The 13,057-nt window shown below is 47.7% G+C and overlaps 8 protein-coding genes across 8 annotated transcripts; 5 read left to right on the top strand and 3 right to left on the bottom strand.

Annotated features, from left to right (window-relative positions):
* Positions 1–462: 462 nt before the first annotated feature.
* N7489_006734 (fructose-bisphosphate aldolase FBA1) lies at positions 463–1,680 on the top strand (the record flags this gene model as incomplete). Its single annotated transcript, XM_056712484.1, has 3 exons — positions 463–590; positions 641–1,054; positions 1,120–1,680. Exons 1-3 carry the CDS (start codon positions 483–485, stop codon positions 1,678–1,680), a joined length of 1,083 nt encoding a protein of 360 aa, XP_056566199.1. The 5' UTR covers positions 463–482.
* Positions 1,681–2,312: 632 nt separating this feature from the next.
* On the bottom strand, positions 2,313–3,152 carry N7489_006735 (uncharacterized protein; the record flags this gene model as incomplete). Its single annotated transcript, XM_056712485.1, has 1 exon — positions 2,313–3,152. The coding sequence occupies one exon, from the start codon at positions 3,150–3,152 to the stop codon at positions 2,313–2,315; it is 840 nt and encodes a 279-aa protein (XP_056566200.1).
* N7489_006736 (uncharacterized protein) lies at positions 3,151–3,446 on the top strand (the record flags this gene model as incomplete). The annotated part of the gene is made up of 2 exons (XM_056712486.1): positions 3,151–3,303; positions 3,348–3,446. 2 exons carry the CDS (start codon positions 3,151–3,153, stop codon positions 3,444–3,446), a joined length of 252 nt encoding a protein of 83 aa, XP_056566201.1.
* Positions 3,447–4,195: 749 nt separating this feature from the next.
* On the top strand, positions 4,196–4,630 carry N7489_006737 (uncharacterized protein; the record flags this gene model as incomplete). Its single annotated transcript, XM_056712487.1, has 2 exons — positions 4,196–4,231; positions 4,298–4,630. The coding sequence occupies 2 exons, from the start codon at positions 4,196–4,198 to the stop codon at positions 4,628–4,630; spliced, it is 369 nt and encodes a 122-aa protein (XP_056566202.1).
* Positions 4,631–6,670: 2,040 nt separating this feature from the next.
* On the top strand, positions 6,671–7,156 carry N7489_006738 (uncharacterized protein; the record flags this gene model as incomplete). Its single annotated transcript, XM_056712488.1, has 3 exons — positions 6,671–6,760; positions 6,790–6,867; positions 6,899–7,156. The coding sequence occupies 3 exons, from the start codon at positions 6,671–6,673 to the stop codon at positions 7,154–7,156; spliced, it is 426 nt and encodes a 141-aa protein (XP_056566203.1).
* A 785-nt stretch (positions 7,157–7,941) lies between these two features.
* On the bottom strand, positions 7,942–8,597 carry N7489_006739 (putative ubiquitin conjugating enzyme (UbcB); the record flags this gene model as incomplete). The annotated part of the gene is made up of 3 exons (XM_056712489.1): positions 7,942–8,256; positions 8,386–8,502; positions 8,565–8,597. The coding sequence occupies 3 exons, from the start codon at positions 8,595–8,597 to the stop codon at positions 7,942–7,944; spliced, it is 465 nt and encodes a 154-aa protein (XP_056566204.1).
* Positions 8,598–8,972: 375 nt separating this feature from the next.
* Positions 8,973–9,783, bottom strand: sec11 (signal peptidase complex catalytic subunit SEC11; the record flags this gene model as incomplete). The annotated part of the gene is made up of 5 exons (XM_056712490.1): positions 8,973–9,130; positions 9,188–9,230; positions 9,282–9,318; positions 9,385–9,574; positions 9,630–9,783. The coding sequence occupies 5 exons, from the start codon at positions 9,781–9,783 to the stop codon at positions 8,973–8,975; spliced, it is 582 nt and encodes a 193-aa protein (XP_056566205.1).
* A 1,408-nt stretch (positions 9,784–11,191) lies between these two features.
* On the top strand, positions 11,192–12,939 carry N7489_006741 (uncharacterized protein; the record flags this gene model as incomplete). Its single annotated transcript, XM_056712491.1, has 5 exons — positions 11,192–11,397; positions 11,455–11,476; positions 11,535–11,608; positions 11,657–11,986; positions 12,036–12,939. The coding sequence occupies 5 exons, from the start codon at positions 11,192–11,194 to the stop codon at positions 12,937–12,939; spliced, it is 1,536 nt and encodes a 511-aa protein (XP_056566206.1).
* Positions 12,940–13,057: the final 118 nt, after the last annotated feature.

The raw sequence follows: 13,057 nt of genomic DNA on the forward strand, positions 1-13,057 counted from the left end.
TGTATGTGATCATGAAGAACTTCGCAGTGTAAAGTCATGATATAGTTGTAAAAGTCCCCCTCATAATTCCCTTGAAAGCTCCCTTGACAGCTCCCTGGACAGCTCCCAAGACCTCAAAACGAACGGCATCGGGCTATCACGGGGAAGGTCGGGAATACCAGCAGGATTAGCCATACATAAAGAGGTTATATTAGATCATCTCATCTCTCTTCTTTTTCTCTTTTTTCTTGAAATCACACTGACCTCACTTCAGTTCCACTAAATCTCCACCACCGGTGAGTCTACCTTGTCTCTCCTTCACCGATGACGCTTGCCCCTCTACCTTTTGCCCCTCCTCCTTATTTAACTCTGCCCGCTTTCAGCTCCCGGTAAAGGAGCTTGGTTTCACTGCATTTAACTACTTTACCATTGGATCTGACCTTCTTTCCTTCTTCTTTCTCCTACAGATTTCTACGAACCAATTTATTTGTACAAACTTCACAATGGGTGTCCTTGAGCAACTTAACCGCAAGTCCGGTGTCATTGTCGGCGACGATGTCCTCCGTCTCTTCGAGTACGCCAAGCAGAAGGGCTTTGCCATTCCCGCCATCGTGAGTCCCTAATCCCCTCTTTCGTGGAATTTTGTACTAATTCCCTCTAGAACGTCACCTCCTCTTCCACTGTTGTCTCTTCCCTCGAGGCTGCTCGTGACCAGAACTGCCCCGTTATTCTGCAGGTCTCCCAGGGTGGTGCCGCTTTCTTCGCTGGTAAGGGTGTGAGCAACGACGGCCAGAAGGCCTCCATTGCCGGTTCCATTGCCGCTGCCCACTACATCCGTAGCGTCTCTACTGCCTACGACATCCCCGTCATCCTTCACACCGATCACTGCGCCAAGAAGCTCCTCCCTTGGCTCGATGGTATGCTCGATGCCGATGAGGCTTACTTCAAGCTGCACGGCGAGCCCCTCTTCTCCTCCCACATGATTGATCTGTCCGAGGAGCCCGTCGACTACAACATCAACACCACCGCCGCCTACCTTAAGCGCGCTGCCCCCATGAAGCAGTGGCTCGAGATGGTAAGTCAAATTCAAAAAAAGAAAAACGAGTTATAAAATTGATACAATGCTAACCATTCCTACAGGAGATCGGTATCACCGGTGGTGAGGAGGACGGTGTCAACAACGAGGATGTTGACAACAACTCCCTCTACACTCAGCCCGAGGACATCTTGGCCATCCAGAACACCCTCTCCGCTATCAGCCCCTACTTCTCCATTGCCGCTGGCTTCGGTAACGTTCACGGTGTCTACAAGCCCGGCAACGTCAAGCTCCACCCCGAGCTCCTCTCGAAGCACCAGAAGTACGTCAAGGAGCAGACCGGTTCTTCCTCCGACAAGCCTGTCTTCTTCGTCTTCCACGGCGGCTCCGGCTCCTCCAAGGAGGAGTTCAAGGAGGCCATCAGCTACGGTGTCGTCAAGGTCAACGTCGACACTGACATGCAGTACGCCTACCTGACCGGTGTCCGTGACTTCGTCCTCAACAAGAAGGACTACCTCATGTCCCAGGTCGGCAACCCTGACGGCGCTGACAAGCCCAACAAGAAGAACTTCGACCCCCGCGTCTGGGTCCGCGAGGGTGAGAAGACCATGAGCAAGCGTGTCAAGGAGGCCCTTGAGGACTTCAACACTGCTGGCCAGCTGTAAATGTTGATATCTGTGTGATGTCGCATCTTTGATTCCCTTTTTTTGCCCCTTCTGATTACCCTCATACTCTCTTCATGCGGCCGGAAAAGCGTTGGGCGTGCCTGGGGATGTGGGCGTCCAGGTTGTATGTAGCGTTGTATTCTGACACGCTGTAATGAATGTCTATATCACGGTCCTTATGACCGCTCTGAAATATGAACTGTAACGTTCTGTTCGACAATTGTATTCCAAGACGTATCCTCCCTCTATGTAATAAATTACCAGCTACCATATATTAAGATAACTAGAGTAATCAGTGTTTAGTAGGTGGCGACGATAAACTACTTCTCCCGCTAATAAGCATGTAGGTCGAAGGCTTTCCCTAAGCGTATAACGTTATATCTTTCGCGCTATTTCTAAGTAGGTTGTAAACCGAAGACAAACTATCACAAATCAACCCTAGCCTCGGATGATGAAATCAATATTTGATTGAGTACAACATAGACGAAAGCAAACCACGCAAAAGAAGTGAATCCGTATCCATAGACTGCCCTTCCCTGTTACCCTGGGCCAACCATCCTAAAACGGGGAAAGAAAAAGAAGAAACAAAAAACAAAAGAAAACAAAACAAGAAAAAAAGAAAAGAAAAAGTTCTACAACTCCTGCTCCTCCCAAAGGGCCTCTGCGACAAACACCAGTTGTTGCTGGGAGATCGCCAGGTCTCTCTCCGCTGGGCCAGTGGGGTTGCGACGGAACGTACTTTCGAACGGGATAACAAGAGGGTGGTCGCTGACATGTGTTTGGTTCTTATTTCTGGTGATCCATATGATCTGGGAGCGATGCGCCTTGTCATTTTGCCGCTCCCACTTTTCAATTCTTATTTCGGGCCGAGAGCGATTGATGCGGAGAGTTAGGCATATATTGGTATCGCTGTCATCCGGATTCAGCCAAAATCGGACGTCCGAATTTAATTTTGAATCGGACTCTGACCAGGCAACTTCGAGGGTGACGGATGGTGAACTGGGCTGACCTGGCTGTCTGGGTCTCCAGCTATAGTCAGGTGTCTTTCCCCGGCTGCGTCCTCTAGTGGTCTTGCCCGTATACCCTTGGAGAGAAGTGGACAGGTTCATTGGTGTTATGGCTTCCCGAATCACAGTGCTGACGAGATCGCCCGCTGCGGCGTGTGGCCCTGTTCGCATGGCGACCAGGAAGAGCTGTTCACTTAGATCGTAGGAACTGCAAACTCTTGAGATAGGGTTGTCATCGTTTTCAATGTTTTCAGGATCGGAAAGGGTTTCGATGACCTCTTTGCTCGCGTGGAAAAGGAGGAATCCGCTGGCTTCAGTGGAGGCTTCAAAGTGGGTGAGTTCGGTTTGGAAGACATCAAGGAATTGCTCCTCTCCATGATACGTGTATCTTTTGATTGAAGCAGGCAGGTCCTTGAGGAAACTGCGATCAAGGTCGAGGTCGCAGCTGCCCTGTGTCTTCGCCATGTTGGTCACAGTTGGTGTTGCTAAGGAAGGAGAGGATGAGAAAGGAGAGGACGAGAAGGTTTTCAAAGAGACGGAGGTTATTCAAATTGCAGATGAGATGCAGCATACGAATACGCCAGCTGGCCTGATTGGGCTCCTTTCTATTTACGTCGTATATTTTCACATATATAGGATACCACATGATGACACCTTTAGTCCGGCTACGGTGAAATCGAACTTGAACCACGGTATGCTAGCCCTAAACCTCCCGACTACCTAAATAGGATAGCTCGGATATCAGATCAGATTACCTAGGTAAACACGTGGGGTGTCACACAAATGACGTCACCAAAGCAAGGGCATCAGCTTCATCAACAGAGATAAGAACTGATGGAGTCTCAGTAAGAAAAGCGAGGGCTCGGAACCTGATGGCGAGAACGAGAACAGGGACAGAGAAAGACTGTATTCACTGACTGACAGATGACTGAGGGAGGAAGAAGGAAAGAGAGGAAGAAGACAGAGAGAGAGATGGCAAACAACAGGCATTACTAGCCTGATAAAACAGGCAGCCAGTAAGGTCACATGACCCTGGCTCCAACAAAATCCGGTACTCGACCCAACGCACGGTCCAACTCCCCTTGAGTACGTATAGGTACATATATATTGTTGATATCCACATGGATTCTGTTGGAATACTATATATACTTCTTGATATTTGCTTGTCTTCTTCTAGTCTTCCGTTGTAATTCAATATTAAGCTCGACATCTAGGAAACGACGTGGTTCACTTGATAGGCAAACCATGGGGTCTTCTCCTCTCATGTCCTACTTAACTACATAGAACTATGTAGTTCTCTCTTATAATTGCAAACACAAGCACGACAGGGTAATTGACTGACATATTCCATTTCTCGTGCCTCATTCCTCGACCTCCATCAACCTCCATCTCGACCCCAGAATCCAAAACATCGGTATGTACTCCAGTTCCTCCCACCCTCTATCCCTATATATCTCATACCAACTGGCCTTCATCAAATAGAAACCACCGCAGCACCCTAGGCCACCATGTCCTCCACCCGGTTGACCCATGTTCCACAAGCGGTACGTACAATCCAACCCAAACATCTACGGGTAGCTCTCCCTACTAACAAACCTAATACTACAAAGGTCCTCAACCTCAGCGGCGACCTGGAAGAACTAGTCTACACTAAGACGGCAATTGGAATCTACGACCGAACCATGCTGTCAATCATCAACTCGACAACGACACCCGCACAGCTCCATCTTCACCGCGGGTCCTGGCTGCAGGCCAAGTCGAAGGTGGCATCTTTGCACCGGAGCATCGTGGCGGATTTCAAATTGCTGCCGCGTCATATGAGACGCTCCTTTGTGAGGGCTAACCGGTCGACTCTGTGTGAGCATGGGTTTCGGCCATCGGCTGATAACTTGGGGATTACTCGTCCCGGTAGCAGGAGCCAGGACGTTGTCATTGTGCTTTGAAATGGGCTGGTGGATACACACTAGTATGTATAGGTTGGGTGCTTGATCCGTCAGGCCACCCATATACATACGTAGACAGCACCAGATAGCCCTCCCTCTCTTCCTTCTTTCCTCTTGTCGGGCTTCACCCGGAATACAACACGGTCTTTCTCCATGTTCTCTGTGTAGCCCTTCCAATGATATGTGGCAATTAGCCCTGTGGTCCTTGTGCTAACTGGGTTGTTCTGCTATAGTCGTCTCCTTTCCCCATCCCCCATCCTCTCCCTCGTCCTCTCTCTCTTTTTCGCCCTCTATCTCACTTCCTGTTGACATACATGCAGTATTTGTTTGTCTCTTGTGTGCAGACTGAGCTCTTTGGCTCTTTGAGTCTTTGTTTGGCGCTTTGTCTCTTTGTCATACAGCTGGCTTATATACCAGCTTCTTTCCATAGATTCATTATCACATCGCTCACTTCTTCTCCATATTTCACCTCCTTCGTAGCCTCAACAGGTTATGATGCCCTTTTCCCTCTATCCCCTTTGCTAGTTTCATCAAGAACTAAGCTTTCATTGCTAAAATTCATCAAGATCTAAGCTTTCATTGGGTATCTCTCACTTTTCCCCGAGAATAGCAGAAGCTATATCTCACCTTTACTTCATCGCCGCTGAGCGAGAAGCGATCGGAAGTCGCCGCTGCGAAGCCGAATCACCAAGTCACGCTGTGCGACATCCCAAGACACTGTACCCGGATTACAATTCACCGCTGTGTGAATCTGCCTTTGAGCACCAAACGGAGTCTCTTTTTATGGAGAATTATCTCCATCGTGGTATACAGTATCTTTGGACTGTGCTCACATCATTCTTCACTTTGTATCAGCTATGGCTGACCCCTCTCCCTCCGCTGCCGCTACGCAGCTTTCTTCTTTCTCTGATGCTACTGATACAGCGCACCTTGACGATGACAGCAATGATTGGAAAGCAGTACGAACCTCTATCGTCGCCAATGAATCGGTTGACCTACCTAAGCTAGGAAGTTTCAACCTTTACAAGCTCACTCCTCCTCTCAAAGAGCGAGCATATCGATAGCTGGATCGACCAGGTTGAAAAGGTTCTTCAGGGTTACAATCTTCATCACCTGATCAACAAAAACATACCTTAGCTAAGAATACGAGATCCAAACGGCAAGAAATGGCATACACTCTCTCTTTAAGTTAGATCTTAGCTCTCTAGCAGTATCTATAACACTGTTATACAGGAAATCAATACGCGCGGAAGTGATCTTTACTACACCGATGAGCTTTTCGCGGAGATCAAGATTCATATGAAAGGAGAAGGACATGGCGCGATCAAAACAGCTATAAACACCTTCCTTGATCTCAAACGAAGCCGATTTTCAACAAGCGAAGAGTATATTAATACTCTAAAGCTTGCTTACAAGGCTATCTGTGACCTCCATGCAGATATTCCTCCCTACCATGCTTTGCAAATGATGCTATCTCAACTAGCGGAAGTGCAGGAGTTGAACAGCTTTATCGTTAGGAAAGATAATGAGCTGAATGCTATCGACAAGCCAGTGAGACTATCACTATTGCCGATTCCTATCGGTATAGTATCGCTATACTAGACTACATCAAGTCTAGCAAAGCGGATTCTATCGCACTCTCTGCGATTAGGAATTAATCTGGAAAATCTGGATCTTCCAACGCTTAAAACTCCAACAATTCCAACAACAGTCAGAACCGGCGCACAAACGAGTCGCCGAAGGGTGTATCTGCCGAAAACCATGTCAAGAAGTGGTTATCTCACAACCCAGAGAGAAGTGACAATGGATGTTGTTCATACTGCGGCAAGCCAGGTCATGGAGTCAAAACATGCTTTTATCTATGTTTATATACCAGCTTCTTTCCATAGGTTCATTATCACATCACTCACTTCTTCTCCATCTTTCACCTCCTTCGTAGCCTCAACACTTCCATAACCCAAACCTCGGTCCGAACGTAAGGTTAACTATTCCCACTCTTATCACTATCTCATACTAACAATCCTCCATCAAATAGGAAGCATGCCAGTACCAGAAACCACCGTGCCCTCGAGGCAAATGCCTTTTGTCCCACCACTAGCGGTACATACAACCGGATTCAAGCACATCGTCGTCTACTAACGAACCAACTATCGTAATAGCTCATAAACCTCGACAACGACCTACAAGAACTGATCTGCCTCAAGAGAGGGCTGAGATTCTACGATGAAACTGTGGGGGTCAGAAACTTGACAATGGAGATGACGCTAGCAAACCCAGCTTTCGATATTTTATCGAAACCCCGTTATACGAAATCTCCACATTGAGAGCTGGATCCAAGCTAAGATAAAAGAGGAATCTTTGCACCGGAGTGTCATAGCAGACTTCAATCGACTTCCACACGATATGAAAAACCTCTTCGTGAGGACGCATCGCTCTACCCTGCAGGAGCCCGAGTTTTGGGCATTGGCTATTGGGGTTGATACTACTTTCGTTGGTGACGGAAGGAGTATTATCTTCGAGGACTGAAAAGGGGGATCGTGATACATAATGGTATGTCATTGAATATGTCAAGGATTGGCTGCGGATTGCTGCTAACTGGTTTGTTCTTCTAGAGAGGTTGCGGTTCGTCCTTGTTTCCAAGGAGGGGGAGTGACTGGTGGCTGTCCATATCTCTTCAATTCCTATTGAGATGATCAAACTCCTGCTCTGATAATGGAAAGCTGGGTGATTCATGCCAATAGCAAACTGATACTTATGATTAAGATTGCACCAACGCATTCCAGAAATCCTTGTAATGTGTAGGGTATACTGACTCGCTACCTAAGAACCAGACGTAATAGTTACCAACACTAGAAGTACGAGATAGCAATGGCAAGGAAATTGGCTGGTAGATCGATGGTTGGTAGCCACGTTCCTGTTGTAGCGAGGTTAACCAACATTCATTCCTGTAATGAATGGGCTGCTAGGACCGAGAAGACGACTCTCTTGGTAAGTCTAACATCTACAGGAACTAATATCTTCCAATGGGACACATCCACAAAGGGAATGAATAAAACACAGTTGGTGCCGCAGAATCCGCCAGGAAGAATATAAACCAGAGCAGCTTCTCGCCTTGCTGAATTTACAAGAATAACATGACAGCGTTTCAGTCGTAAGCGGGGTCACTCAGATAGCGACAACTCAATCTATGAGCCTGGATCCAGACATGCAGGCACCTTGCACGCCCATGTCAAGGCAAAAGAATACAGAGGAAAAGAGATCCTTTTCGATAGAGCGGCCGATTCTTGGTGGGTCGAAGCACATCAACGCTATCAACAAGCGTGCTTGCGAGTCCACTCCCGCGCAACCTCCTCATAGCGACCCCGGTCATTTTTGTACTGTTCTGCAATCCGCCCCTCGACGGCGTCGTCGGGCATCGGCTCGGACAGTAGCTGACGGGCGAATTGAAGGACTGCGGCAATCTTCGAGCTGGGCTTCCATTCGTCGGCTCGGAGCATGCCGAGGCACATACTTCCTTTTTCGTCGTTCGTTACGTTCGGGTGGTAGATTTTCGTTGCAAAAGAGACTGTCGGTGGCTTGAAGGGGTATTCCGTGGGCAGGGAGAGCTTGACTAGGAACTTGCCATTCTGTGTTTGCCAAAAAGTTAGAAACGCTGTTAAACATGAACCGCGAGGCTCGAGTTCGGGCACTCCTATCGGAGACGTTGGTGGGATATGATAAAGATAAGGGGGGGTGCTGGATCATATTTGACGTACGTAATATGGTGAGCTTTCAGGGCCTTCCATGATGACCTTCCACTCGTACACGTTCGACTCATCGGCTAGTTCAACCGTGATCCCTTCCGGAGGGGATTCGGTGAGCTCAGTCAGCTCCTATAGTTGGAATATATGGTCAGTACACTGACAGATAAAGATGGGCATGCGGAAATATAGACACTTGCCTTTGATATGCGCTTGATGCTGCCCATTGCGGTGTTCAGTTGATTCGGCGGGGCGATAAGAGCGAGGAGGTAGAGAAAGAATGCAACGAAACGCGTTAATGAAAGGCGCGTTTCAAGATGTCGAAGCAACGGATAAATGAAAATTTATTGAGCAATATTGAAAAGACGCTATGTGGGATAGTTGCCCGAAGAACAAAGGGGGCTTTTACGGCGAAGCTAGAAGCTCCGAGTGGGGGTGCGCGGCAAAAGACGTCAGTGGAGAAGTTTGATATGCCGCTCTATCATACATGACAATGAACACGATATCCATGTATACTACATATAGTAATCAAAACTCGCTGTTGTAACATTCAATGCATTTGGTTCCATTTTCTACCGTTACCCAATGTATATTTTCGCCTGTTACTCTCTCTGAATCATCACCATCAGTCCCATAAGTCCAAGCATCACTGTCTTGAGCCAGGGGTGCTCGCTGAGCATGATAGTAACGTATCCAACCATAGGAATGTAGCCACGGACACTGCCAACAATATCCTCGGCCCGGTCGAGATAATCCTGGTCTAATCTTGTCAGTAACCTTCGGAAGTGGCCTCTCTTCAAGCTTTCGTATCACTTACCTTGCGCGTACAGCTCAGTGTCGTCGGCCAAGTTGTTGTCACCCTAACGAGCTGTTAGAAATTTCCCAGGCCATCCAAATTTTTGGTCCCCTACCTTGGTGAGGAGCATATGCGAGTTAGGCGTTGTGTCCCTAGAACCTCGTTAGCACAAAGAAGCAGCCACAAACAAAATTGCCGGGTAACAGGCGAGGACATACACTGTAATTTCCTTCACCTTCTTTGCACTCGCACGTCCTTCTACCTCGGGGAAAGTGCGAACAACCCTGTGGACAATCGGAATGGACTTTCCTCGAACATTATAAACGAGGACTTCTCCGATCTCCGTCCTCGTGTCTCGGTTCCAGAGAAAGAGCAGGTCACCACGCTGAAACGCGGGCTCCATTGATCCTGTAGAGAGGGAATGTGAGCTGTGCCCAGACCGTTGTGAAATAGCTTTGTTTACCGGATAAAACCACAACTATTGGAGAGCTTGATGCGGACACAACCGAGAGGCCTTTCCACATCATAAAAGCCGTGGAAAGAACGAGCGCGAAGTTCAACACTTGTGCGATTGATTGCCGAGCATTTGTGATGCTGGAGGAGAGGGAGGATAGCATGGTGGGCGGTTCGCGATCAATGGACGGACGGGAGGTTCGGGGTAGGTCGCTTTAATAGTAACTGTTCTTGGTTAGAAATACCGCTGAGAGACTTCTGTTTTTGTCTGCTGCAAAATGGAAAAGGAGGATACCTATTGCGTCCAGCTAATTAGACTGGTTGGGTTGTGTTTTGATAGAGCTAGAGGGTGCGGAGAGGTGGCCTCGTCGGAGATCGCCTTGGCGCAGATCCACTGCCTTTCCGCCTTGCAGGTATAACCACCTTGTATATTGTACGGAGTACTACCTGTGAGTTCACACACCGGATTTCGGCTAATTCAGATTGAGGCCTTTGTCTGTCTTCTTGGATAGGATTTACTTCTACGTGTCGTAATCTTCCGAACACTGTCCCCAAGTGGACTCCGCTTGGTTGCATTGGATTTGGGGGCTTCTGCAACTGTGCGAGAGCACACGTGCTACACTGTAGAAAGATGCACTTAACTAGAATAACAGATTGAACCGGCTAGATCTCACAGCCCAGGGCAAGAGTGGGATCTGTATGCTCTCTTCAGAGCTCTTCGAGCTTGATGAACTGGTAAGCACAAATATCCGCAAAACCCCAGAGGCGTGTTCGCAAGCTCAGGGCTCATATTGTGCTAGAAGGATGCAATATTCCAGTAGAAAATGGCTGTTGGCTTGCTGATAACCATGTATAGCTAATGATATTCAAGATATGCCTGTTTTGAGCAAAGACAGACAAGACCCTAGGCCCTCTCCGACTATACAAGGCCGGGTCATACTCCGGCTCCCGGGGCATCCTTTGGCATCATTGGACATCATTGGTCAAAGCTTGTTCTAACTACTGGGATACACAGCTCGTTTGATATCCGTTATAGGCAATAGCTACACGGCCTGACATCATAAGTTCATTGATCTCTGATTCTTCTAATAGGTTCACCTCTTGGCGCGGAGAAATCACCACGAAGAATGTATCCCTAGAAATCGAGTCACTAGACTATGTCGCATGGCTAAAACTGTGACCATTCTCCGTGTTATGTGCTTTGTGCGATATACACTTGGTTGACTTCGTTTCAAGCATGAAACTTGACTTCCCTACCATGTCTCAGCTAGACGACCTATCGGCAGAAATGGACCTAGTGTATCATAAATGAAATTCCTCGGGAGTTTTTAGACGACTGACGCGTGTGTATTCATTACAAACTGAGCTCCAAAGACCCCGTCTGCAGATCGCAAGGGGCTTCATTCTTGGGGGCAAGGTTTGCATAAAAATGTCCGAGCTAGAATATTGAAGATGATAAAAGCTCGAATCCCACCGTAGATTAGCCCAGGACCGATGTATTACAGCTAAGGGCGACTCGGTCGAACATTCTTTATAGCCATTTCCATATGATTTGCTCTACGGTGGCCCAATATGCAGTTTATCTCCTCAGAATCGACATTATCAACAGGCGAGTCGGAACCTTCAGCCGTTGAGCTCCTGCATGACCATTGTCTTGAGATTACCCCAGATGGGAGATATGTGCGGTGGTTGGGAGATCACCCAAGGCATCCTCGAAATTGGTCTGGCCTACGAAAGACTTATGATATTGTCCTTATCTGCCTCTTGGATCTTTTTATGTGCGATCACACAAAAATCCCAACTATGATCTCTAAATAGACTGACAATATCTGCAGAACAGCATCCAGTACCGCAGGTGTGAGTGTATACAGCCATTCATGACTTACCACATTGCTAACACTCTGGTCCTTTCTAGTCGGCAGCTGCTGCACAAGCCAAACATGAATACAATATCAGCGAAACGCTTTCTATTTTTATATTTGTTACGATGTGAGATCAACTAGTCTTCGTCTATATTGCGTATCTGACATTGAGCAGATTTCTTCTTGGCCAGGTGGCAGGCACCATCTTATTTCCCCCGTGGTCAGAGACATTTGGGCGCAAGAACATGTACATTGTGAGCAGTGGTCTCAGCGCCATTTGCTGTATGACCATCGGTTTGGTACGCTCAATGCCAGTCATTATCATCATGCGCATCACCGCCGGGCTTCTTTCCGCGATCCCTTATACCATTATCGGCGGCAGCATCGAGGACATGTTCAACTCACATGCTCGAATATGGGCCATGTACTATTGGACAATTGCTTCAAACATTGGTCTCATTCTTGGACCCATAATGAGCAGCTATATTATTGCAGGTCTTGGTTGGTACGTAGCCCTCAACCATGGTCTATATAAATTTCTCACACCTACCCAGGCGATGGAACTTTTATATCTTCGCCATTATTGTTGCTGCAATTACAGGTGGCCTCTTCTTCATTCGAGAATCTCGACCTTCCTTGTTGCTGGCCTACGAGGTGAAACGGGTCACCGATATGACTGCTGTGCAATATATTCCACCGCCACTCAACCACGACCATATTCCGGATCTCAACACATTTGTAAAAGAAGCCCTCTTTCGGCCAGCTCAGCTCTTCTTCCAAGAACCCATCATTTTCGTCATCGCAGTGATGATCTCCGTCGCCATGTCCCTAATCTACATCTTCACAGAAGCCCTCCAACCCATCTACGAGTCAATGGGATTTGCAAAAACCGACGCTTCGCTGATGTTCATCGCCATCGGCCTCGGAACCTGTCTCAGCGCATTTACCCGCATGCTAGACAGCTACATTCTCAACTATTTCCGCAGACAGGGACGCCCTATTAAGCCGGAATACAAGCTCGTCGGACTAGGCCTTGGTGGTCCGTTTCTGGCAATTGGTCTATGGTGGTTTGCCTGGACTATTCCACCTGAGACTCAAACTCCGTGGATTGTGCCCACAATCTCCCTCGTTCTGGTGGGCTACGCTCTGACAGAAATGGATACCGTGCTGTATGGATATATCTCCGATTCTTATCTGAGTTACTCGGCCAGTGCCACCGCTGCTGTTGCATTCGTGCGAGCGCTGCTGTCGGGTGCCTTTCCGCTGTTTACACCTCAGATGTTTGATCGGTTGGGAAATAATGTTGCTATGTCTGTGCTTGCTGCTGTGGCAACTGCATTTTGTATAGTACCACCTGTGTTTATCTGTTATGGAGAACGGATTCGTCGGGCGAGCAAGTTTGCTCGGTATAGTTGGGAGATTCAGGAGGAGCTGGGTAAAGAAAAAGAAGACTGGTGAGGTATGGACTTTTTTGATACATATGCCTGCGACTTTCAAGTGAATGCATACTTGATGAAACATATGTGATATGAACTACATGAGAATCAGATAAACAAAGAGTAAGAACACAAGTAAT

The sequence above is a fragment of the Penicillium chrysogenum genome (assembly GCF_028827035.1).
Source record: "Penicillium chrysogenum strain IBT 35668 chromosome Unknown utg000004l_segment0_segment0, whole genome shotgun sequence".
Taxonomy (NCBI): domain Eukaryota; kingdom Fungi; phylum Ascomycota; class Eurotiomycetes; order Eurotiales; family Aspergillaceae; genus Penicillium; species Penicillium chrysogenum.